This window comes from Mauremys mutica, chromosome 6, assembly GCF_020497125.1.
Source record: "Mauremys mutica isolate MM-2020 ecotype Southern chromosome 6, ASM2049712v1, whole genome shotgun sequence".
Lineage (NCBI taxonomy): Eukaryota > Metazoa > Chordata > Testudines > Geoemydidae > Mauremys > Mauremys mutica.
In genome coordinates, this window is record NC_059077.1 from 19940048 (window position 1) to 19965735 (window position 25688).

A 25688-nucleotide genomic window follows, 5' to 3' on the forward strand; every position below is an offset into this window, starting at 1 on the left:
CATCTTTCTTCATTCCCCGAAGCTCTCTAGAACTGAGTTTTGGCAGTCTCAAAATGTTAATTAAAATTGTACTCATAAATGTACTAATCAAAAAGGGCTATTCAGTTTCCACAATGGTCTGTTACTATTTGGACAAGAATAAAAACACATTTATAATTTAAAATATTAGAACTTACAATAAGGTTTTTTTCTATTTCCTCATATACGTTATCCAGGGCTTCATCACGGTTACTTGCAGCTATACTAGCTTCCATGAACTTTTTATTCCATGCTTCATATTCACCATGACTAATGTCCTTGTAGCAGAGGCATAATGTCCTCAAGGTCTCATTTGCAAAAATCTGTGGGGAAAAAAGAGAAATAAGCTGCATAAATTTAAATATTGGCTTAAAATTGAAGTTGAGAAGACATGCTATGACAAGTCAACCCGAAAGAACTCAGTCACTGGCTGCACCTGTACTCAGACTGTATGGTGAAAGTTGGACACTGCAGAATATCCAAAAATGAGTTGCAGCCTGAAAGAATTCTAATCCTTCACTTCTGGTGTTAAATAGAAGATTCAACAATCATTTGGAAAAAATGTAAAACAATCAATGCAGTAATAGTACATAGTGCAATTTATCAGTCAATCTAGGTAAGTCTAGAAAACATGCTGCAAAGTACAAGTAAAAAATAGAATGGAGTAGGAAAGTCTGAAGTGACATGCAAGTTTCTCAAATAATGAAAAACTAATTTCAATATGTACAATGCAAACATTTAAAATACAATTCCATTACAAAGAAAAAAAGTGGGAAAAATCATATGTTCTGATTTCGAACAACAGAACATCTAGTAGCAGCAAAATAAGTGGTTTTGGATGCTATTCAGCTTTTTTGAAAACTTTCTTCTAATAGTACTATGGAGCTATATTTTTCATAATTATTTAGCAAAGTAGAAATAAGTCAACTCAATGCAGTTGTAGGTAGGTGCAAATAGCTTAGTTTTACCCATGTTAAAAATGGCATTTAAAAAAGCAAAAAACTTACATCTAGTGCGTCCTGTGTAATCTGTCTCTGAGGATTCACTGGATGCAAACGTTCATAAATTACTGTATCAGCTCCTTTACAGTAAAGTTTAATGTTTCCATCTGGTTCTCTTACTAAATCAGAGAAGGGGAAAAAACAAAAACAAAAACAAAAAAGCAAAGGGTAGACGTAATAAAGAATAAATTTCTGATCTAACTTTTGTCTCTCGCTATTATGTCATCAGTTTTCTGATAACAGGAAGATCTCTTTTTTTTTAAATTAGAGAACCTGAAATATTCCATCAGAGAACTGAAGGTTAAATAACAGGGCAACCAACAAACAACTTATTTAAACAGGAAGAGACATTCGAGACTGGTATGCCTATTTAGAATTACTAAATCAAGTTTCTCTCTTATACTGGTATAAGCTCTTTGATGCGGCTCAACAGCATCCATTCACAGACCTCCTCCACTGCCATTCAGAATTGTGTGGACCACACTGATAAAGGAATAATAGCCTTGACAGCACTACAACAATTACTTAACATGTAAGAGTAAGGTTAGAAAAGCCTTCTGTGTATTTCAGTTTCATTTAAAGCAGTGGTCCCCAACCTTTTTGGCAAACGGCATCATCGAGAGGCGTCACTGCCGAAATGCTGCCGAATTTCGGCGGCATTTCGGCAGATGCTCGACTGCCGGCCAGGACGCAGGCGCATTTAGATGGGGGACCCCTGATTTAAAGCAATTTAGCAGCCACCACCATATAACCAGCCATTTTGCCAAAGACAACCATAACAGCACAGTGTGAGAACCTCCGTTCTACTGTTTTAGAGAGTTTTTCTTTAAGGGTCTCTAAAAATAAAGCTTTTTTGAGATAAGCTTACCAATAACAGACATTCGTTTTCTATCACTGTTGAAGTCCAAGATAGCAAGAACATCATAAGTTTTTTCAATCCCCATCTCACTTATAGTAATGGTATTCTGAGTTCGTGAAAGAAAAGCAAATCCAAAGTTTCTGGCTGCTGTTACCAAGGCTCCTTCATCTGGGGAAGCCGCTTGATAGTTGAGCTGACCTATAGTATTAATAGAGTGAAAAGGGAAGAAAGCCATAGTATATTTTAGTAACTGATTCCCTTGTCTAGTGTACTGCATTTATAGACAGTTGGGACTTTAACACCCCATGCTTTGTAGCAATCAAAGGCCATATGGGGTGTTTAATATTCTACACTTACGATTTCTCTGTAAAACTCAGGATCCATTTTTACTGTGGATTTAATTTAAAAAAAAAAAAAGGAATGGCATAATCTAGCAATTCAAAGACAGAATCTGGGAGCTCATTTAATCCCTGTCCTGGACTCCTTTCAAATAGGCAAGTCATTGAACCGCTCTTCCTCAGAGCTTCTCCATCAGTAAAATGGAGATAACAGAACTTGGTTACATACAAGTGATTTTTATTTGTAGGATCATAATTTCTCATTTATTTCATTGCAGCATTTTGGAAGACAAGCAGCCTCAAAACAGAAAGCTGTGGCCACATTAAGCATTGGAAAAAATTAACTTTAATTAGAGAAGACCAAGAAAAGCAGGCACAAAGTTACAGTGAATAAAGTAATAGATTCCAAGGCCAGAAGGGACCACTGTGGTCATCTAGTCTGACCTCCTGTATAACACAGGCCACAGAACTTCCCCAAAATAATTCCTAGGGCAAATCTTTTAGAAAAACATACAGTCTTGATTTTAAAATTGCCAGTGATGGCGAAATCTACCATGATCGCTGGTAAATTGCTCTGCTGGTTAATTGCTCTAATTTATAAATGGATGTCTTACTACCAGTCTGAATGTATACTGCTTCAGCTTCCAGTCATTGGATCATGTTAAACTTTTATTTGCTAGACTGAAAAAATCCATCATCAAATATTTGTTCCTCATGTCTCCACACAAGTATTTATAGACTGTAATAAAGTCACCCTTTAATCCTTCTCTTTGTTATGCTAAATAGATAGAGCTGCTTGAATCTCTCTCTCTCTACAAGTATGTTTGCTTACCTTTTAACCATTCTCCTGGCTCTTCTCTGAACCCTCTCCAATTTATCCACATCCTTCTTTATCTTAATCTAGTTATTGAATTCATATAAGACCAGGACAACAGAGTGGCTGGAAAATTCAGCACTTTGTCCCCTCTTTTTGCATACAGAGTATGTTTGGACTCAGACTTTTATCCTTGCTTCCACAGTTCACCACTTCTCCCCACAGCCACTCATCTGCACCCTTAACCTTTATTCATTCTTCAGATTGCGAAGTTCAACATTCCTCTTTATTCAACTTGGTCCTCTACGGCACTGTATATATTTGTACATATATTAGAACCATTATGAGGGGAAAAAGCACATTTACTGAAGGGGAAGAGCGTCTATAGGCCCAGTCATGCCAGCACCTAAACAAATACTGAACTGTTTATACATGAGTTATCCCACTGAAGATTAACTTCAAGTGTGTGAAATTACACATGTGTATGTAAAATCTGTGCTTATACCTGTGTGTTTATTTTACCCTTTATTTGGTATTAATGCTTTTGAAACTCTGTACACCAAATACAGGTTTTCATAGAGTGACGTGTAATACTGCGAAAACACTAAGTCCTCTGTATTTTGTATTTGTAAAACTTAGATTCAGAAAATGTTTATTGAAGCAGATATTTAATATATATTTATGTCAAAATTGTGACAACTCAAAAGTCAAATTTGAGACTTCATGGCACATGTAGAGATGGGCATCTTTAGCGCAAGCACAAGCCTAGAATTTATACAATAGCTTGATGTTCCATCTCACTTGTGTGAATGATGTTAAAGTTGAAGCTACTATGTGTCCATTTTACACAAGCAGAATACTCACCATCAGAAGCATCCACCATTACTGTGTGGCAAATTGCAAGCAGAAAAAAGAATTGTCGAACTTCAGTCTCCTTTCCACATCTAATTTGTTCTATCAGATAATGATCACAAAACGCAAGTTTCCCATCTGCATACATGTTCCAGCTAAAATCAACTTGCTGGATTAGGAAAAAATGAACAGAATTTGAGGTGAGTGCAATTACTTCATGCCTAGATAAAATCCTCTCACATTACTTGTGGGGCAAAAATCCCCTAAATTAGAAGAAAAATAAAATCCTAAACCTCAACACTCCTATCTCAAAACCCCAGCATCTAACACATTCCTAGTGAAACAAGTCAACTGACTTACCTCTTCATGGTTTTGATGTTGTCCAGACCCATCCCTGGATTCTCCTGTAATGGAAACAATATTGTTCCAAAATCTTAAAAGGTGAGTATCTGACAATTTTAATGTCTATTGCTCAAAGTAGAGAGAATACAAATTAAAGGGAATTTCAGTGTATCAAGGTTTTTATATTGGCACCCATCATTTCATAGTATGTGGAGTGGCATTTTCAAAACTGCTCTGTGTTGGCTTAACTCTGTTTCCACTGAAGTAAAAGGTAAAACTCCAATTAACTTTAAATGGGAGTACAGCTTCAAAAACACCGCCAGCATTAGAGCTTGTGGGAACCTGATTTTTTGTTACATAATTTTTTTTTAAAAGGAAATTTCATGTGAACTAAAACAAACAAAACAAAAAACAAAAAAAAACAAAAAAAAATTAGTTTTGGGTTGATTAAAACATTTTGTTCAAATTTTAACTTTTCATTTTAGAATATAAAATTAAACCAAAAGTAGTTTCAAAATGAAAGATCAAACATGCTGTTACAAAAAGGTCAAAAATGGAACTTTTGACTTTATTGAAACATCTTTTCCACAAAATTTGGTTCTAAATGAATTTGTGAAAGGCAACATATTTCAGTGAAACACACTGCTTTTGACAAATCAGCATTTTCTGACAGACAGAATTTTCCTTTGGCAAAATTTCCAATCATTTCTACTCAGCATTGACTTAAATACCAACTATAATTTTTTTTTATGCTATGGCTCTTTTAAAAATGGCTAGAAAACAACAGCAACCCCCCAGCCCCAATTTTGATTAACTTTAGCAGCAATAATTTACTCAGGAAAGTTTAACCAAAACTGGCACAACTGCACCCTGCAGGTGAACCAAGAAGTAAAACCAGCAGATCCCATGGACCAGAGCTGGCCAGAGGATGACAGTTGCATTTCATGACAACTTTTGAAGTTTTAAATGTTTTTGTTCCTCACAGGAACCGAATCAGGCAGTTTTCATCTCAGATCACTCTGAACCAGGCAGAGTAGGATCTTGAATGTGGGTCTCCCACATCCCAGGCCATTGCCATAGCCACCAGGTTAAAGAGTCTCTCTCCCCTTCTCCCTTCTTGATGAAAAACTTAAATCAAAAAAGATACATCACCATGAAATATTTCAGCTTTGACAAAACTAACATTTTGTCAAAATATGCTGTTAGCCCAAAGTGTTCCAACCAGCTTAACTAGACAGGCACAGACCACGCTCATTGAGACTGGGAACCAGCATAATGGCACATGGTCCCTTTTTCTGCTCCCTCTGTAAAGCTCCTTCAGTAATTGTACTGCTCAACCCACTGCCCACCAATTAGCTCCCCCGAAATGGAGATTTCTAGAGTCCAGGGTGGGTGAGTTAATGCTGATTGGATCATCATTAACATAGCCACAAAGTGTTCTGTGGGGTTAGTGTGCAAAGTGCCCAATTCCCATAGCCATCTCCCCCCATCCCTGCCCCTCTGTCTACTACACACAAGCTGGGAGTGTGGAGCGTGGAACAAGGGAGAAAATGTTTTGGAAGAGGCAATCTCATGGTCATCCCTCAGAACCAGCTGGATCTCTGTTATTGTAGAAGCAAAAAGGTACCATAGCCTTTATATTTTGGGGGTTGAGAATGTCAGAATTCTCACAGCGGAACACACTTGTGTCATTGAAGTGCATTAACAAATAAGTACTTAATATAATGGGCATGCAACAGTTAAGATTGAAAAACAATTGCCAGTAGAGAGGTGTAATAGTTAGCAATGACTGAGACTTGCAGGGATGGTGTCCCTAGCCTCTGTTTGCCAGAAGCTGGGAATGGGCAACAGAGGATGGATCACTTGATGATTACCTGTTCTGTTCATTCCCTCTGGGGCACCTGGCACTGGCCACTGTCAAAACACAGGATACTGGGCTAGATGGACATTTGGTCTGACCCAGTATGGTTGTTCTTGTGTTCTTACGTACTTACCGTATGTTTGTCCATTTATGCAGCATTTTTTGAATGCCATGATGTTCTGCGTAAGTGTTCCTGTCTTATCTGAGAAGATGTAGTGGATTTGTCCAAGCTGTTCATTCAGTGTGGTGGTTCGGGCCTTAGCAGGTGTATCCTTCTCAGAGTAATACATTTGCAGATCCCAGTTTATAAAATAGCTTTGGCCTAAACGAATCACTTCAACACTAATTGAATAAAACACAACAGCAAGATCATACCATTAACAGGTTGCTATACGTTAAAATGCAAAGACATTATATAGATCTATCAAGTTCTGAATGAATTTTCAGGGACACCAGTAGAGCAAATAAACCCATGTTATCGGATGTGTTAATATTTAGAAATTATACAAAGGAGATAGTTTATTTCCAAAAACTCACCCAGGATACAAGCTACTCAAAAAACAATTGATTCAAAATGCACAGCTCAGTTTAAACAGCCCAGTACAAGTCAGAGAAAAGACCCCAAATGGAGCATGTCAAAGGTAATCCCATATTACCACCACTGGAGAGAAAACTACCGTATATTCAGTAGTAAAATTTAAATACAAAGTAGACATCATTTTGGGGGCTAACTGAATACTAGACTGACAGCCAAAACTCAAAGTACTTTTCAGTAAAACATGAAGTGTGAGCCAGTTCTCTGTCTTAAAAAAGCTGAATGTAGAACATAGGAAAAAATTCAACACAGGGCCTAATCCTGGAAGCAGCTTCTTCCATACAGTTTCTCAATAGGACTGTACAGAACTAGCTACACACAGAAGTAAATTCTTTCAGGATCTGACCTATCACTGTACATTGTTTGAATATTGGAGAAGCAATTTGTTCATGTTTGAAATTTACCACCACACAGTATTAAATTTATTAAAGAGGCCAAGTGTTTTTAACATTAATTTTGCATCTTTCAGTCAAGATTTGTACACCCTAGTGACACACAGTATGGCTCACTTTCCTTTGAAAATACCAAGAAGAGGAAAAGAACACAACATCTTTTTGGGAACAGGGGGATTGGAGGAAACTTCATCAAATGGAAATACAGTTAATTTTACTCCATACCCACTACATTTTCAACTTTAAAAACAAAGAGATGTAGTTACCTCACATAGAGAGAAATGGGAACCATGGTGTTAAGAACAATGATGTAGCCCCAAAAATTAAGGAAGCCACGGTACGGAGGGCTGTAGTCTTCACCATCATAGAGGTACCAAGAAGTATTGCCAATCTGCTGCTCCCAATAAGTGTGTCCAATAGCAAGGCCAGCTGACAGGAGGATCAATACAATAAAGATCTAGAACATAAAGTGCCAAGAGTGTTCTTTGTAAGTCAATGGCCTTATTTGCTAGGCTGGATTCCCAACCTTGACCTCTATGAAGATTCTCATGAGACATTTTCTTAGTAGTTATTCAATAAAAGGAAAAATAGATCTACTAGGGCAACCTTTCCCTTGAAAGTTCTGTTTTAAAAGAGGACATTTGCCAAGATATTAATAATTACACAGACACTACGTCCTTACCTGTGTTACTAACATATGACAGATTATTCCTCAAATTGACCTGAGTTTGAACTGAAGAAGTTTTTAAGGTCTAATTTTCACATTTTACTATATGCAAATAGCTTGATTGTTGCATTTTAATTCAGTTTGGAAATGAAACTAGCAACATCGAAGTGCCTGGGGGCCAAATTTTTTGTTTGTTTGTTTTAGTTCAAGTCTAACTTAGCCAAAGTTTATAACATTGCAGGTGAAATGTTTAAATTAATTTTAAAATAAGAAATGAGCATTTTTTAAAATAAATTCAATGAAAGTTTGTTTACTCACTTTGTAATTGTTTTCCTTTATAATAAGGCCTTAACCTTACTTGCTGTTCTAGACAGGCAGGCCCCATCACTGACACAAAGTCCACTGACTTCATTGAGTGTCTAACCACAAAGTGGGATCCACCCCTGTGGAACTTGCACGGTTAGTGCCTAAATTTGGGCCTGAACATATTTGATATGTCGCACTATGAATAATGATTATTGAAACTAGGCACAGCAGGACAACATTCACACCTATACAGTAGGAACTCCAAAAATGTAACAGAGTAAAAAAAAACAAAGTCTGTTACCGTGTAAACCATGTAGTTCATGAGAGAGTCAATTTTAGTCCTTTTAAATCTGGTCTTTCCACTGTTTTTCATTATTTTTGTGTCTCCTCCTAAAAAAACCCAAGCAAAAACAAAATTAATAGAAATAAAAAGAAAGACATCAAGTGTGAACATCATTTTATAAAAAAAGTGTACTAGATCTTGTAAGTTTTCAGACACAGGGTCTGATCCTGTAGTGTGCCGAGTGCTGTCAAGTCAGGACTCTGATACAGAAGACATCAGGAATTGAAGATTCTGCACCTTTTAAAGGTGGGATGTTCAGGGATCTATCCTTCACACAAGAGCTTCAATTGAAGTTAATGGAAATGCCTATGCTGGACAGTTATGGGGCACAGCTTTTACCTAGTTACCTTGCTGTACTTAATTCTTATACTTCTGTTTCTAACCATTAGAGGAGTGAAGTTTCGGAACAGCCTTCCAAGGGGAGTAGTGGGGTCAAAAGACATATCTGGCTTCAAAACTAAGCTTGACAAGTTTATGGAGGGGATGGTATGATGGGATAGTCTAGTTTTGGGAATTAATTGATCTTTGATTATTAGCAGGTAAATATGCCCAATGGTCTGTGATGGGATGGGATCTGAGTTACTACAGATAATTTTTTCCTGGGTGCTGGCTGGTGAGTCTTGCCCACATCCTCAAGGTTTAACTAATTGCCATATTTAGGATCAGGAAGGAATTTTCCTCCAGGGAAGATTGGCAGAGGCCCTGGAGGTTTTTCGCCTTCCTCTGCAGCGTGGGGAACGGGTCACTTGCTGGAGGATTCTCTGCACCTTGAGGTCTTTAAACCACAATTTGAGGACTTCAATAACTCAGACATAGGTTAGGGGTTTGTTACAGGAGTGGGTGGGTGAGATTCTGTGGCCTGCATTGTGCAGGAGATCAGACTAGATGATCATAATGGTCCCTTCTGACCTTAAAGTCTATGAGTCTATGAGTTATATAAATACCTGCAAATATGACCACTCCATGGCAGAAGTCTGTATTCCTGATTTTACAGCCACGCAACAAAATTTTATCAGCATCCAGTGGATATGTCCTGCTTCTCCAGAATAATGTTCCTGTAAACTTATCTAGTCGATTATTGGGTTCTTCGCATTCAATAAAACCTAATAAAAATATTAAAATTTTAAAAATGTAATGATCAATACCAATGACATGTTATGAAATACCATGCAGGATTTTACTTTAGTCCTTTTACAGGAATAGCACTGGATTGTTACCAAAAAATACACCATTTAAAAGCAAAAGTTCTGAATGAAACATTTGTTTGAAAATCTGCATGCAGATATTCAATGCCATATTGCCAAAAAATGTTGAATACAGTGAATCCATTGGCATTTTACTTTAAGTTCATCCACAGACTGCAAATACACATTATACAGCAGAACTATATTCTTGCTACAATGCCATGTTGTATTCAGCCCTCAGTTAAGCGGACTTTCAGCCAATATCTTTACTTGAGTATTTCCTGAACAGTGAAGGTGGGTCAACATGGGATAGGAATGTAGGTTTCTTTCTTATTGGATTGCTTACACTCCAGACTGAGGCTATTATTCAGTATTTGATGTTATTTTGCTTTTGAGACTTAAGTGGCAATGACCCAACAAGAAAAATACATTGTCATGCTGATAACTTGCATGTAGTAAAGATATTCTTCCATTTTGAATCTTCTGGCCTTTTTCCCTTGTTTGCAAGCTATATGAAAAATGTTGATATCTACTAAGGGTTTTTTTTTGGTAACCTTTCGGCCTAAAGCTTTTAATTAGACATTGTAGCTTATTACAGAGACAAGGTAGGTGAGGAAATAACTTTGATAGGATCAACTTCTATTGATGAGACAAACAAGGCACAGGTCTCCAGTTAAAACACTGCATCAGCACAACTGCCACTGTAGCACTTTAAGAACATAAGAAAGGCCGTACCGGGTCAGACCAAAAGGTCCATCTAGCCCAGTATCTGTCTACCGACAGTGGCCAATGCCAGGTGCCCCTGAGGGAGTGAACCTAACAGGCAATGATCAAGTGATCTCTCTCCTGCCATCCATCTCCATCCTCTGACGAACAGAGGCTAGGGACACCATTCTTACCCATCCTGGCTAATAGCCATTTATGGACTTAGCCACCATGAATTTATCCAGTCCCCTTTTAAACATTGTTATAGTCCTAGCCTTCACAACCTCCTCAGGTAAGGAGTTCCACAAGTTGACTGTGCGCTGCGTGAAGAAGAACTTCCTTTTATTTGTTTTAAACCTGCTGCCTTTAATGAAGATGCTCTACGCCAACAGGAGAGAGCTCTCCTGTCAGAACAATTAATTCACCTCCCTGAGAGACTGTAGCTATGTTGATAGGAGAAGCTCTCTCACTGACATAGCACTGTCTACACTGGGGGTTAAATCGGTATAACTACATCACTATGGGGTGTGAATTTTTTACCTGCGAGTGACGTAGTTGTACTGATGTAAGTCTGTAGTGTAGACCAGACCAAGCTTTTCAGCCACACAGAGCTCTTCTTCAGGTCTGGGAAAGGTACTCCCAGTGTCACAGCAAAATGCAACATGGAACAGATTGTTTAGCATCAGTAGTTAGCATATACTGCAAGTTGGCCCATGAAGAGGTTCGCATATTGGAGAGCCATCTTGGTAACCATCGCTGTTCCCATGGTTTGGGCAAAGTGTTTGTTGTTGAATGTAAAACTGTTATAGGTGAGAATGGAATGGATGAGTTTGGCGATGTGTTTGGGGGGAAATCTTTTTGTCCTATGTCTGCAGAGATGTTAATGGACGACTCTACTTTGAATGGTCCCTTACAATATGTGATAACTACTTATGCTAAACAAGCTGTTCCACGTTGCATTTGCTGTGACAGTGGGAATACTTTCCCCAGGCCTGAAGAAGAGCTCTGTGTGGCTTGAAAGGTCAGCTCCCAGGCTACTGCACTGGGCAGCACAACATGAGGAGGAGGTGACCAGCCATCTGTGGAGAAAGAAGTGGTTCAGGACTATTTAGAAAAGCTGGACAACCACAAGTCCAAGGGGCCAGATGCATTGTATCCGAGGGTGCTAAAGGAGTTGGCGGATGTGATTGCAGAGCCATCGGCCATTGTCTTTGAAAATTCATGGCGATTGGGGTAGGTCCCGAATCACTGGAAAAAGGCTAACGTAGTGCCCCATCTTTACAAAAGGGAAGGAGGAGGCCAGTCAGCCTCATCTCAGTGCCTGAAAAAATCATGGAGCAGGTCCTCAAGGAATCAATTTTGAAACACGTAAAGGAGAGGAAAGTGATCAGGAACAGTCAGCATGGATTCTCCAAGGGCAAGTCATGCCTGACTAACCGAATTGCCTTCTATGATGAGATAACTGGCTCTGTGGATGAGGGGAAAGCAATGGACATGTTATTCCTTGACTTTAGCAAAGCTTTTGATATGGTCTCCCACAGTATTCTTGCTGGCAAGTTAAAGAAGTATGGGGTGGAGGAATGGACTATAAGGTGGATAGAAAGCTGGCTAGATCATTGGGCTCAACGGGTAGTGATCAATGGCTCCATGTCTAGTTGGCAGCTGGTATCAAGTGGAGTACCCCAAGGGTCGGTCCTGGGGCTGATTTTGTTCAATATCTTCATTAATGATCTGGAAGATGGCGTGGATTGCACCCTCAGCAAGTTTGCAGATGACACTAAACTGGGAGGAGTGGTAGATACACTGGCGGGTAGGGATAGGATACAGAGGGACCTAGACAAATTAGAGGATTGGGCCAAAAGAAATCTGATGAGGTTCAACAAGGACAAGTACAGAGTCCTGCACTTAGGATGGAAGAATCCCATGCACTGCTACAGACTAGGGACTGAATGGCTAGGCAGCACTTCTGCAGAAAAGGACCTGGGGTTACAGTGAACGAGAAGCTGGATAGGAGTCAACAGTGGGTCTTTATTGCCAAGAAGGCTAACAGCATTTTGGGCTGTATAAGTAGGAGCACTGCCAGCAGATAGAGGGATGTAATCGTTCCCCTCTATTAGGCACTGGTGAGGCCTCATCTGGAGTACTGTGTCCAGTTTTGGGCCCCACACTACAAGAAGGATGTGGAAAAATTGGAAAGAGTCCAGTGGAGGGCAACAAAAATGATTAGGGGGCTGGAGCACATGACTTATGAGGAGAGGCTGAGGATACTGGGATTATTTAGTCCGCAGAAGAAAAGAATGAGGGGAGATTTGATAGCTGCTTTCAACTACCTGAAAGGGGATTCTAAAGAGGATGGATCTAGATTGTTCTCAGTGGTAGCAGATGACAGAACTAGGAGCAATGGTCTCAAGTTGCAGTGAGGGAGGTTTAGGTTGGATATTAGGAAAAACTTTCATTAGGAGGGTGGTTAATCACTGGAATGGGTTACCTAGGGAGGTGGTGGAATCTCCTTCCTTAGAGGTTTTTAAGGTCTGGTTTGACAAAGCCCTGGCTGGGGTGATTTAGTTGGGTATTGGTCCTGCTTTGAGCAGAGGGTTGGACTAGATAACCTCCTGAGTCATCTAGATGACATTCCATGATTCTATGATTCTCCCTCACCAACACAAGTTGGTCCAAAGACTATATTACCTCACATACCTTGTCTCTCTAATATCTTGGGACCGACATGGCTACAACTACAATTCATGTATTTTAGTTTATTGTCTGTTTTGTGGACTTTGTTATTTTTATTGATATTGTGTAAGTTATGACTGGTCACTTCATGTCACATGGTATTTCTGCTTCCATCTGAAAATGGAATTCAGCTCATCATGAAATTTTGGATTTGGACATGTTTATGAACACAAAAGATCCTGTTTCTACAAATATAAGTGAACAAAAAATATGAGTGATTGAATACTGCAATCTGAACTTTACCCAGATGGTGAGAATTTTTACCACTTTTTACCCATATTTGCTGTAAATTTGTTTGAAACTTTTTTTTCTTTGAAGTATAAGGTACAGGATTGCTAGAGAACTTTAGTAAAGAAATACAGTTCTATCTCAGGTCCCAACAGGAGGGAATGTGAAATTTGAAAAATAAAATACACTTTGTGTTTGCACACTAAAATTAGCTTTAAAATTAAGAGGAATAGAAACTAGTCTACAGGCTCCCAATATAAAACATTTTGTTTTTTTTACAGAAAACATTGGAATGGAAATGTTAATTTAGGATCTCCTTTCTCTCCTCTCATCAACATACCCCAGAATGTCCATGATACAAAATCTTGTCTTTCAGATTGTACTGCTGAGCAAAATAAAATGTTCAGTCAAACCAGTTACTTGTACTGCATACTGGCTTAAAAATAGAACCATATGCCTATTACTAACAGCCCAGTCTGAGCTCTTCATTTTGTTTAACTGTATGTTATTCAAGCTACATTTGAGCAACTGTAATGAGAATAAAGTGTTTGCACAAACCATCAAATTCTGCCATTGCATTTTCTTCTTGGAGATATCGGTCTGTTACCTCAAGTGACATTTTGAACTTTAAGTTAGTTTCACTAAAAGAAAAAGAAAAGGATGTTACCAAAATCCGAAAAAAGGAGGAAAATTTGAAGTAACACGAAAACACACACATACATAGGCAGCTATTATCTGTTCACATCCACTTTGGGAAAATGATAAAATAGCACATTTGCAAACATTACATTAATGCATTTGAAATTCCCACAAATTGCACAGGTAATTCTAACAAGAAAGCGTGCTCACTTCTCTCCATAGTGGATATACTGATTGACTTATGTTCACTGTAAATAAGGAAATGTGAGCCGAGAACCTCTCAGTACCAACTGGCAAGGGGGTGCAGAGGGATTACAGGACTCTTCTGAGTCTGATATGTACTTTCTAGTTCACCAAAGAATGTCACTCGAGGTCTCAAATGAAAGCCGGTGTCGCTCTGTGCATTCATAGCATTGTGAAATGTACGTAAAGATACTATGTAAGGAGTGAGTATATATATTCAAAATATATTCCTAAGGTCTGTATCAAGGTGCTGGTCACCAGCAAAGGTGAAAAATGGGGTTTCTGTCAGACAATACATGTTTATCTGTATGTTTATAAATTTGAGAATTGACTTGTTCACAAAGGGTCTCCTATGATCACTCTAAATGGAATGCAAAGGAAGGATTGTGAGGACTTCAGAAAGAAACTAACAGGAAGAGAAAAGCATCAGGTGGGAGGAAACCCTATCTGGAGGTGTACATCAAAGGTTTGCTTGAGTATATTTGGGGGAACAGGGGAGTTGCCTGGGTACCCTTCACTAAGGAAGTAAAAGGACAGTGATTTTGTTTCATGAAAGGGGTCTCAACCAGGCTTAGCTGAAAACACTGGAGAGAACTTTGGGTGAGAAACTTATTTGGACACGAGAGTAAATGGTTAGTTAAGTTTAGTCTCTAGAAAGCACATTGTGATTTTTGTATATGTACTCATTTGTTTCCAGTATTCTTACTCACTATCATTTCAATCTTTATTATTTAATATATTCATTGTGAAAACAAGAATAAATGTATCTAAGTGCTGTGGTGTGGAGCAAAGTGCTGGTCCTGAGTTGAATCTTACAAGCTGGTGTATATACTGTTTCTTTGGGAATAGCAGGCCTGGTAATCCTGTGAGTGTTCAGTGGATAAGAGGCTGGAGATGCTGCAGGCAAAGCTCTGTGTATTCAGGGCAGGTGTGTGCCTGTCGCTACCCATGCAGAAAAAGCAAGATCTGGTGCTGCCAGGGGCTGGTGGTTTCAGGGAGCTCCCACAGCAGGCATAGACAAAACTACTTTATGATAAAGGCATGTAATGGTAAGATGCCTCACAACCCTGGGTATCCCGGGGAGCAGCACAGTAAAAATAACCCAGTTATACACTACTTGTAGAAAAACAGACCCAAAGTGGGAAAGCTTTGGCAAGATCTTGAACTCTTATTTACACTTCTCAATGGAATAATTTAAAGATAGAACAAAGTTCAAACTCAGAGTTCAAACAAGGAGAGTCTCAAATGGTGTAATATTCAGTTCAGCCACAACGAACATCAGGATGTGCCTTGTTGCTTTGTGATTTCTCACCTCAGAGGCACTGTCAGCACAAAGCGCTGTTTCCAGATAAGTGGATTAGGTTACCATCTGTGCACATACTGTTATGTCTTGATATTATAAAATAAAATTCAGAAAAATTGGTTTTAGTTTATTATAACCTTGTATTAATAGTATTTCATTGCCAAAAAGAAAAAGATGGAAAGGCACTGTGTTAAAAAAAAAAAAAAAAAAAAGCTTTCTACACATTGTTTCTTCTCCTACCTCATTCATTTTATAAGGGTTCAGGAGATTACCTTTAGACTCATATTAAAGCAGTAACTAATGACTTGTAAATTTCCATTTTTAGAGGTTCCCTGCATCTCTCTTTTTCCAGTACATTTCACAAGATCAGCGCAGCTGTAATTTTCCACAGTATTTTGCCTATGGCTGCTCAGCTTTTAACTGCTGCTGTTGGAGGTGGGGAACGGGATGTTAATACGACGCCAAATGGTAAAGTTAGTGGAATGAACATAAATGCTCAAAGCCACTGCTTTCCTGATGGAGTAGTTAAGCTTGAGAAAGTCGTTGTAAATAAAGTAGAACCTAAAATTAAATAACTGACAAAATTAAGAGCTCTAGTGAAAGAGAGCAAAACACACTCTGACTGCAATGTCTGGTAATCCAAACAGACTCTATACATGATTTTACAGAGTTGTAATGTAGGGAAGAAACATGTGGACCTCACGATCAATAGAAGTTGTGTGGCTAAGTCACTGCCAGACGAAAATTTACTCTAGCATATCTCACTAGAGATCCATATTATGCAGAGACCAGGTCACCTGGACTTCATAAAAGCCATTCATTTTAGAGAGAGTACAAATTAAGATATTTATGAAACAGTAATTACAAAATTCACACAAATTAATGACCTTAAATTTGCCAGGTCTAATCACCAGGGTATATAAAGAATTTCACTCCTTTGGAAAAATATTTCTGCAACACACACTTCGGCCCTTTCACCATTAAACCAAAAATGACATGTAAGAAATCCCGTAAAAAAAGAGCCTTACCCATCTAGTTCAGCTGTCTCTACATAACAAAGGCTGTTAGGTTCCGAGCTGGACAGCAGCAGAATATCAGCCTAGTCAAAACAGTACAGTAAATAAATGAAAGCCAAACAACATTGCACCAGAGACAAACTCCATGCAAACAAGGAATTTATTTTTAAAAAAATGAGGCCATTCGCTTACAGGAACAAAGGCATTTTTCTCCAGACGAATGACATCTCCAACTTGAATATCTTTCCATTTAGCAGTTTTGAACCTAAATGTCAAATATTTTTTAAGATCAGTAGTATTCGTTTAGGATAGGATAGACATAAGTTATATATCATCTTGAAGTGTATGGCATCTTCCCTGGCAGACTTCCACAGTATCAGAATAGAAAAGCCTTATATCTCAGGAGAGAAACATTCCTTATTCAAATAGTTCCTGATGACTGAAATTCTTAAGAACTGCAACGCAGGAAAGTGTCATCATTTAACACACATGAATATTTCTGTCTTTTTCCCTAAAACTCTCACTTGACACAGATTCAGTGCTGGATTTTTTTTTATGTGACTGTTCTTTCAAACCACAAGGGATTGGATGTAGGCAATTAACTTTAATTGTTAATAGGTATTACACATACAAGTGGATAAACAGTGGAGAACTGCAATCTAAATGTACAATATAATCTACCATTTAAGTTCTGCAGGAGTAATCAGTAACTAGTAAAAACATTACTTTCAAAGTTAAAGCAAAAACTTTACAATACCTTCCATCCCTGATAACATCACATGTCCGGTTATTAATCTCATTATCCATTCTATGGCGAGCCTTAATGGGACAGGAAAAAGGAGTATGTTTACTCTTACATATTTAAATAACTTGTCATCAGTTTTAACATTAAGAAAATATTTCTTACGATGTCATCCACTAGGTCTTTGATTGCAGTTATCCCAAGCACCAAGAGCAAAGGCACTAGCGTTGTATACCACGATAAAGTAGTTATCTGAGGAATTGTCTGTGAATGTGAACAAAGATCAGGGAACAACTTGGTGAATCACTTTAGTGGCAAAAAGGACCAACAGATCATCTAGTCTGACCTCCTGGACATCACAGGCCTCGAGCACCACCCAGCACCTACACACTAAACCCAACAACCAAAATTAGACTGAAGTATTACAGCCCACAGGAAACTACATTATTATGTGCCACTGGCATATGAGGGACTGAGGTGCACCCCTGCCTGCAGCCCCTGAAATGGCAGGGAAATGATTACATGAGCTAGATAATCCTGGCAAGTGACCTGCACCCACATGCTTCAGAAAAAAAGTTATACTGGTACAATCTACTTTTAGTAAACCCACATTGCATTACATTCCCTTTATTATTTACCTCTATTAATTTAATTTTTTTTCCTTTCACAATTTGTTCTAAAGCCTTGCATACTACTGAGATCAGACTAACAGGTCTGTAATTGCCCTGATCACTTTCCCCCACCCCCTTTTCTTAAATACAGAGATGATATTAGCATTCTCCAGTCATATGGTACCCCCATAAAAGATAGATTCATTAAAAATTCTTGCTTCTGGACTAACAATCTCATATGCCAGTTCTGGAAGAGGAAATTACTTATCTATAACTGGAAGTTCTTTAAGATGTGTGATCCCTATCTGTATTCCACGGAGGGTTTATGCATGTACACCATGCATCCAGAGATGGAGAATTTAAAAGTAGCATCCACGGCTCCGCACATGCTCCCTGACTCACTTCACAGCTTCGCTCGAGGTGATAAAGGGCAGGGCGGATCAACTGCGTCTCCAGTTCCTTCTCCACTGCAAATCAGCAGATCTGCAGCAGAGGGGAAGGAGGGTGGGAAGCAGAATACAGATAGGAACCACACATCTCAAAGAACCTCCAGTTACAGGTAAGTAACCTCTTCTTCTTCAAGTGATGGCTCCTATTGTATTCCACTGAAGGTGACTAGCAAACAGTACCTAAGTTGGAGGAGGGTACAAGGATGAAGATGGGATAGATGAGCGGAGGACAGCTAAGACAGAGGAAGCATCTGCCGCCGGGTCCTGCATTAGGGGATAATTCACAGCAAAGGTGTGAACTGAACTGCACCTGGCCACTTTACAGATATCCCAAAGCAATAAGTCATGGAGGGAGGCCATGGTCAGAGCCTGGGTTCTTGTTGCATGGGCCCACACCCTTGAGGGTGGCTGGAGGCCAGATAATTGATAGAGTGTAATGCAGCCCAAAATCCACTTAGAGATTCATTGTGTGAGGATTGCCCGCCCCTTAACTCTTTTGGCTATTGCGACAAACAGCCTGGGGGATTTCCTGACTGGTTTCATCCTTTTCAGGTAGAAGGACGATGCCCAATGGACATCGAGGGAGCGGAGTTACCGTTCCTCTTCCAAAGCATGTGGCTTCATGAAAAAAACAAATAAGTGAATGGATTGATTAACATGAAATTGGGGGATGACCTTTGGCAAAAATTTGGGATGCAGACACAGGGATATTTTATCTTTATGGAAAGTCATGAAAGGAGGGCCTGCCATCATGGCACCAAGCTCACTAACCCTCACTGATGTGACACTAACCAGGAAGGCAACTTTCATGGAGAGGAGGGACATTGAACACGATGCCAGCAGTTCAAAGGGTAGTTTCATTAGCACAGATAGGACCAAGTTAAGATCCCACTGGGGAGCAATGGGTTGTACAGGTAGGAAGTTTCTAATGAAGCCCTTCCAAAAACCGAACAGTCAACAGGTAGGTAAAGATGGAAGGTCATTCCACGTGGGGGAAGGTGCTAATTGTTCCTCGGAAGACTTTGAGGAAGCTGTGGGCAAGACCCAATGCCTTCAAGGACAGTACGTAGTCAAGGAGGAGGGGAATCCCCCCTGCTTCTGGGAAAATCCTTTGTGTTCCACCCAGGAATCAAAGTGTGTCCACTTGGCTCAGTAACCACATTTAGTGGAGTCCTTCCTGCTGCTAGAAAGGATGTTTTGCACATCTGATGAACATGTCCACTCTAGAGACATGCACTCCAAGGTGGAAAAAAGGAGCACTAGATGACCCACAAAAGCAGTGGCGGGGATTCAAATGGCATCAGGCAATGTGATCGGCAGCTCTCTAGTGGTCTCCAGAAATCACTCTTCTCTGGTGGTTGCCTCTGGAAGGTGGAAGATTGTGAAGGTGGTCCCAGAGGGCACAATCTGTGAATTTCCTGACATTTTCTTAGTGGTTCGTAGTGTCTCTGGAGAAAGAGCTGGGTGGTCCTGTAACACTGTGTAGGGGAAGGTGGGCAGTGGAATTGACGCTTTGGTGCAGTAGATGCCCAAGGAATGCAGAGTAGCTCTGGAATCCTTGAGAGTGTGCAGGGAATCATCTGTTTTTTGGTTAAAAAGATGGGATTCATTGCAAAGGAGGTCTTTAATGGCATTTTGTACCTCCCTGGGAAACCAGAGGAGTAGAGCCATAATTCCTTGCACATAACTATACCCAGGGCCGGTGCAAGGATGTTTCGCGCCATAGGCGAAACTTCCACCTTGCACCCCCGCCCTGAGGCACCCCCCCTTGTGGCAGCTCCCAGACCCCACCCTCCGCCCTGAGGCACGCCCCCCACCCCAGCTCACCCCTGCTCCAAGCACGAGCACTCCGAGCACGCCGTCGCTGCTTCACTTCTCTCGCCTCCCAGGCTTGTGGCGCCAATCAGCTTAGGCGCCGCAAGCCTGGGAGGCGGGAGAAGTGAGGCAGCCACGGTGTGCTCAGGGAGGAGGCAGGGCAGGGGTGAGCTGGGACGGGGAGTTCCCCTGCGTGCCGCCCCCCCTTACTTGCTGCAGGCGGCCCTCACTGCTCTCTCCTGCCCCAGCTCCCTCCGCCTAAATGCTGGCGGCAACCGACGTGGCCGAAGATCCGGCTGCCGCGGTCGCTGCCGAAGAAAATGGCGCCCCCCAAATCCCAGCGCCCAAGGTGACTGCCTAGGCCGCCTAAATGGTTGCACTGGCCCTGACTATACCTGTGGCCATGGGCCTCGAGTAAGACATCTGCTGCATCCACTGCTAACTGAAGAGTTTTCCTTGCCACTAGTTTACCTTCTTCTAGAATAGCCTTAAAATGGGCCCAGTCTTGCTGTGGTATCTTTTCAGCAAATTCATGCAGTTTACAGTAGTTTAGGAAATTGTACTTAGTGAGCAGTACCTAGTAGTTCAAGATACTGAACTAAAGGCTGCTGACAAAAAGTCCTTGTGGCCCAAGGAGGTCCAATCTCTTTCTCACCTTATCTGACAAAGTGAAGCATGGGAGATGTTACCTGGAACACTTCATCACCACCTGGACCACAAGAACTGGGAGATGGAGGGTGAGAACAGAAATTCAGACCCCTTAGCAGGCATATAACGTTTCTCAGCCCCCCTTGGGGAGTAGGTGTACACATGGTCAGCATGTGCCAAAATGTCCTGGCTGGCTCAAGTATAGCTTCATTGTTAGGGTAGAAAAGTTCCCATAAGACGAGACCTTTCCACTGTGAAGAAGTCCACTGCTCCAATGCCAGTACTGAGTACAGAGAGGGTGCCCTTAACTCTTGGGAGATTGGGAAGGGCACCAGGTGGTGCAGGATGATGCCGATGAGTGAAGGATGTCCAGGAGTTGATGTTGGGTATCCTGGACCTTCTCCAGAGGGATGTAAAGCTCCCCTGCCACCCTCTGGGGCACTCTTGGCTGTCTCAGGTAGATGTATGGGGGTGGGGAGGTTCCCCAGCCTGGATCCGAATGAGACCTCATGGCAACTTCCATGAGGTGCTTCTGGAGGCAGGAAGCCTGACCTTCTGGGGTATGGCTGAGGAAGGACTGGCAGATACTGCATCTGAATGCAATGTGGTTTGCTCCCAAGCAGTAGAGACAGAGCTGATATTCGTCACTGACCGAGAAGGAACACAGGCAGGAGGCACCGATGTTAAAGCCTGGGGTCTTTGGCAGAGTCCAGTACCCATGCATGGGTATGCGGGGGAGGAGTATGGAGAAAAAATAAGCCCTCCATACAACCTATTCTACTCTAAAACTACTGCAGACTATCTAAAAGCAATAAAAACAGTAAAACTCTAAAACACTAACTATATACAACTTTGTTTGTGAAAGTGCATCACTCGCAAGCAGACACTGATTGTTCCAATCCAGACCATGCAGCGGTGAGAAGGAACTTGAGACACAGTCTGTCTGTCCCGCCCTTTGTCACCTCGGACAAAACCATGAGGCAAGTCAGGGCTCATGCGTGGACCAACCAGTCAGTGGACTACAATAGGGCCCATCACTCAAAGAAGAACGTAAGTTATCCAATTCCCTGATTTGAGCACATTAAGTCCTTTAAAAGGTGTGTTCTTAAGTCAGGTTAGCTAACTCAGGTTAAAGTAGAAGTGAAGATATGGCAACCCTTAACTTGTGTTAGCAGTTTGATATAAAGTCTATATGGGATCCTGGGAGCAAACATTGGCTTTATGTTGCCATGCCTTCACGACTATATTAACCTGAGTTAGCTACGTTAATTAAGAATACACTTTTTTTTTCTGGCAGTGAAGACATAACCTATGAGCCCCAGTCATGGACTAGAACCACATTGTGATAGGCACTGTACAAACTTAAAACAAAAAGGATGGTCCATTCCCCAAATTGCTCACAGTCTAAGTAACTAGTTGTATTCTAAGCAGGGTACACAAGGCATATATCTAAACATCAAGCTAAAATGATTATTGTGCAAATAAAGCGCATTGCTCTAAGTTCATATTAAACTTCTGAATTTTAAAAGCAGTTAGTCTGGAGTTGTTTATGAAGTCCACTTTAGTTTCATGATAGCAGTAATATTCAGCTGCATTACTGAGTAACTGAACTTATATTATCAACTTTATCATAATTATCTGTATTATGTAATCAAATTTACCTGTAAAATAAGAAGAACCAGGAAATAGAAGTTGGCCACTCTTTTAAACTGTTCTAGCAAATTCAATGGTAAAAAGGTAATTGCATTGTATTTGTAGGTCTTAATTGCATTCCCCTGTTGAGAAAAAAATTAAAAATAAGACATTCTAAATAGTATCAGAGGGGTAGCCGTGTTAGTCTGGTTCTGTAGAAGCAGCAAAGAATCCTGTGGCACCTTATAGACTAACAGACGTTTTGCAGCATGAGCTTTCGTGGGTGAATACCCACTTCTTCAGATGCAAGTGGTGGAAATTTCCTGGGGCAGGTATATATAAGCAAGCAAGAAGCAAGCTAGAGATAACGAGGTTGGATCAATCAGAGTGGATGAGGCCCTGTTCTAGCAGTTGAGGTGTGAAAACCAAGGGAGGAGAAACTGGTTCTGTAATTGGCAAGCCATTCACAGTCTTTGTTTAGTCCTGAGCTGATGGTGTCAAATTTGCAGATGAACTGGAGCTCAGCAGTTTCTCTTTGAAGTCTGGTCCTAAAGTTTTTTTGCTGTAGGATGGCCACCTTAAGATCTGCTATTGTGTGGCCAGGGAGGTTGAAGTGTTCTCCTACAGGTTTTTGTATATTGCCATTCCTAATGTCTGATTTGTGTCCATTTATCCTTTTCCTTAGAGACTGTCCAGTTTGGCCGATGTACATAGCAGAGGGGCATTGTTGGCATATGATGGCATATATTACATTGGTGGAAGTGCAGGTGAATGAACCGGTGATGTTGTGGCTGATCTGGTTTGGTCCTGTGATGGTGTTGCTGGTGTAGATATTTGGGCAGAGTTGGCATCGAGGTTTGTTGCATGGATTGGTTCCTGAGCTAGAGTTTCTATGGTGCGGTGTGCAGTTCATCTGCAAATTTGACACCATCAGCTCAGGACTAAACAAAGACTGTGAATGGCTTGCCAATTACAGAACCAGTTTCTCCTCCCTTGGTTTTCACACCTCAACTGCTAGAACAGGGCCTCATCCACCCTGATTGATCCAACCTCGTTATCTCTAGCTTGCTTCTTGCTTGCTTATATATACCTGACCCAGGAAATTTCCACCACTTGCATCTGAAGAAGTGGGTATTCACCCACGAAAGCTCATGCTGCAAAACGTCTGTTAGTCTATAAGGTGCCACAGGATTCTTTGCTGCTTCTACATTCTAAATAGCAATATACTAATGGATACTTTTCCAATCCAATTTGCTTTTCATGTAAAATGTTTTACTTTATGGTATCCCTCTCTACAAATGGCCGTGTAAGTTAAGTTTATTATGCAAACCAGTTTAACAAGGATCACTAGTCAAGTCAACCAAAATCACTGTTGGCTTTAATGTTATTTCTAAGCTGCCTTTTGTTGCTTTAGCTGTCAACTAGCAATGCCTTAAAATGATTATCTAGAGCACTATGTAAAGTCAAGGGATTGGAAATAGGATACTGAGTTTTTACCTCAAGGCAGCTCCTTCAAACTGAACCCAGGTCAGTAGTGATAATGGAAGAAGTCGGATATCCTTATAGTCAGTTTTAACTCAGGTCAGATGCAGGGCCGGCTCTAGGTTTTTTGCCGCCACAAGCTACCCTCCACCCCAGCCCTGGGCTCTCATCCCCCACCAGTGCCCTCCGCCACCCACACCCCCTGCCGCCCCAGCCCTGAGCTCTCCTCCCCCACCCCAACCAACCCGCACCCCCTGCCACCCCAGCCCTAGGCTCCCCCTCAACAGTGCTGACTCCGCCCACTCCCCCCTCACCTCCAGCCGGTCCGGCACTGGCAGGGTCAGGGTAAGCAGCGGAGCTCCCAGGCCGTGCCTCAGCCCAGGGTCCCACCAGCCAGGGATCCTGCCTCCAGGACTGGCCAGGACCCGGGAGGGCAGAGCCGGGGGACCTCCCCGGCAGGGGGCTGAGGAACTGGGGCAGAGTAGCCCCAGAGGGAGCAGAGCCCTAGAGAGCGGGACATGGGCCCCGCACGGCAGCGCCCCACCCTCTATGGCCCCACTGCTGCTGCTCCTTCTGGCTGCCCTGCCGCAGTCCCTGGGTGGCTCGGGCCGCTTTGCTCAGCCCCAGCTGCCCTGCAGTACCTGCAGGTAGCTCTGTGTGCCCTGCGGGGCGGCCCCCAGCCCGAGTGTCCCCCGCTTGGAGCCTGCCCGGCCCAGCCACAAGGTGCGGGCGCTGCTCCCCCACGGCACGAACCGCAGCGCCTCCAGGGTGCCCCCCGCGCATGACCGCTGCTGCTGCCAGGGCTGGCTCTAGGCTTTTGCCGCCCAAAGCAAAAAAAAGATGGCCAAAATGCCACCCCTGAAAATGTGCCGCCCCAAGCACATGCTTGGTTTGCTGGTGCCTAGAACCGGCCCTGGCCAGATGTACACATTAAAATGTACACAGATGTACACGCTTTGGCCAATGTACATGTGTCATAAACAGATAGTTAAGGGTTAAGGTCTCTTTTACCTGTAAAGGGTTAACATGCAGTACCTGATGACCACCTGACCAGAGGACCAATCAGGGACAAGATAAGCCTTTGTTTGTGTTCTTTGTTAGAGTCTCTCTTGGGAGTTAAGAGAGTCCAGACATCTTAATCAAGTCCTCCCAGGTTTCTGCAATAAATTCTTCTATTCAAGCTAGTGAGTATTAGCAAGGAACTAGTATTCTTATACTTTTATTTCTGTATTTGCAATTCTGTGTTTTGCTATAGAATTTCTTTAATTCTGTACTGTTATTGCTTTTACTGAGAAAGAAAGGAGGGGGGATTCTCTCCAGAGATTGATAAGTTTAGACCCTGTGTATTGTTCCATCTTAGTATTACAGAGACAAGTTACTTTCTTTTTATTCTTTAATAAATCTTTTCTGTTAAGGACTTGGTTGATCTTTCCTTGGGTGAATTCTCAGGGAAAGGGGAGGAGGGAGGCATCCCTCTGTAGTTGGATCCCGGTATCTCTCCTAGGAAAAGGGAGGGGGGAGAGAAGAAGGGGGGAATGGTTTATTTTTCCTAGGTGTAAGAACTCCATGGATTTGGGGCTCTTGGGATCCCCAAGGATTTTGGGGAAGGACTGTGTCCCAATACACGTACATTATTGGGTGGTGGCAGCTTTTACCAGATCTAAACTAGGATTTAAGTTTAGAAGGATCCATGCAGGTCCCCATCTTGTGAACCCAACAGCTCCAAGTGGGGGTGAGACCTATGACAACATGGTAGAGGGGCATTGCTGGCACATGATGGCATATATCACATTAGTAGATGTACAGGTGAATGAGCCCCTGATGGTGTGGCTGGGTCCTATGATGGACCCATCAGGGGCTCATCTTAATT

The 25688-nt window shown here is 41.5% G+C and overlaps 1 protein-coding gene across 5 annotated transcripts in view; it reads right to left on the reverse strand.

Moving 5' to 3' along the window:
• The window catches only part of ATP8B1 (ATPase phospholipid transporting 8B1), a 113321-nt gene that overhangs the window by 23436 nt on the left and 64197 nt on the right, over window positions 1-25688 (reverse strand). For 4 of the 5 annotated variants that reach the window (XM_045021141.1, XM_045021140.1, XM_045021138.1 and 1 more), the window contains 15 exons: window positions 22366-22479; window positions 17347-17445; window positions 17197-17258; window positions 16632-16704; window positions 16452-16522; window positions 13797-13879; window positions 9333-9491; window positions 8347-8435; window positions 7339-7529; window positions 6219-6427; window positions 4243-4286; window positions 3895-4051; window positions 1888-2076; window positions 1026-1138; window positions 177-341 (listed from right to left, as the gene is read on the reverse strand). In XM_045021141.1, the coding sequence (XP_044877076.1) occupies window positions 177-341; window positions 1026-1138; window positions 1888-2076; window positions 3895-4051; window positions 4243-4286; window positions 6219-6427; window positions 7339-7529; window positions 8347-8435; window positions 9333-9491; window positions 13797-13879; window positions 16452-16522; window positions 16632-16704; window positions 17197-17258; window positions 17347-17445; window positions 22366-22479 (1818 nt within the window). Of the gene's footprint in view, window positions 1-176; window positions 342-1025; window positions 1139-1887; window positions 2077-3894; window positions 4052-4242; window positions 4287-6218; window positions 6428-7338; window positions 7530-8346; window positions 8436-9332; window positions 9492-13796; window positions 13880-16451; window positions 16523-16631; window positions 16705-17196; window positions 17259-17346; window positions 17446-22365; window positions 22480-25688 lie in introns of those variants that run through there. The other variant, XM_045021143.1, reaches the window with a different exon arrangement.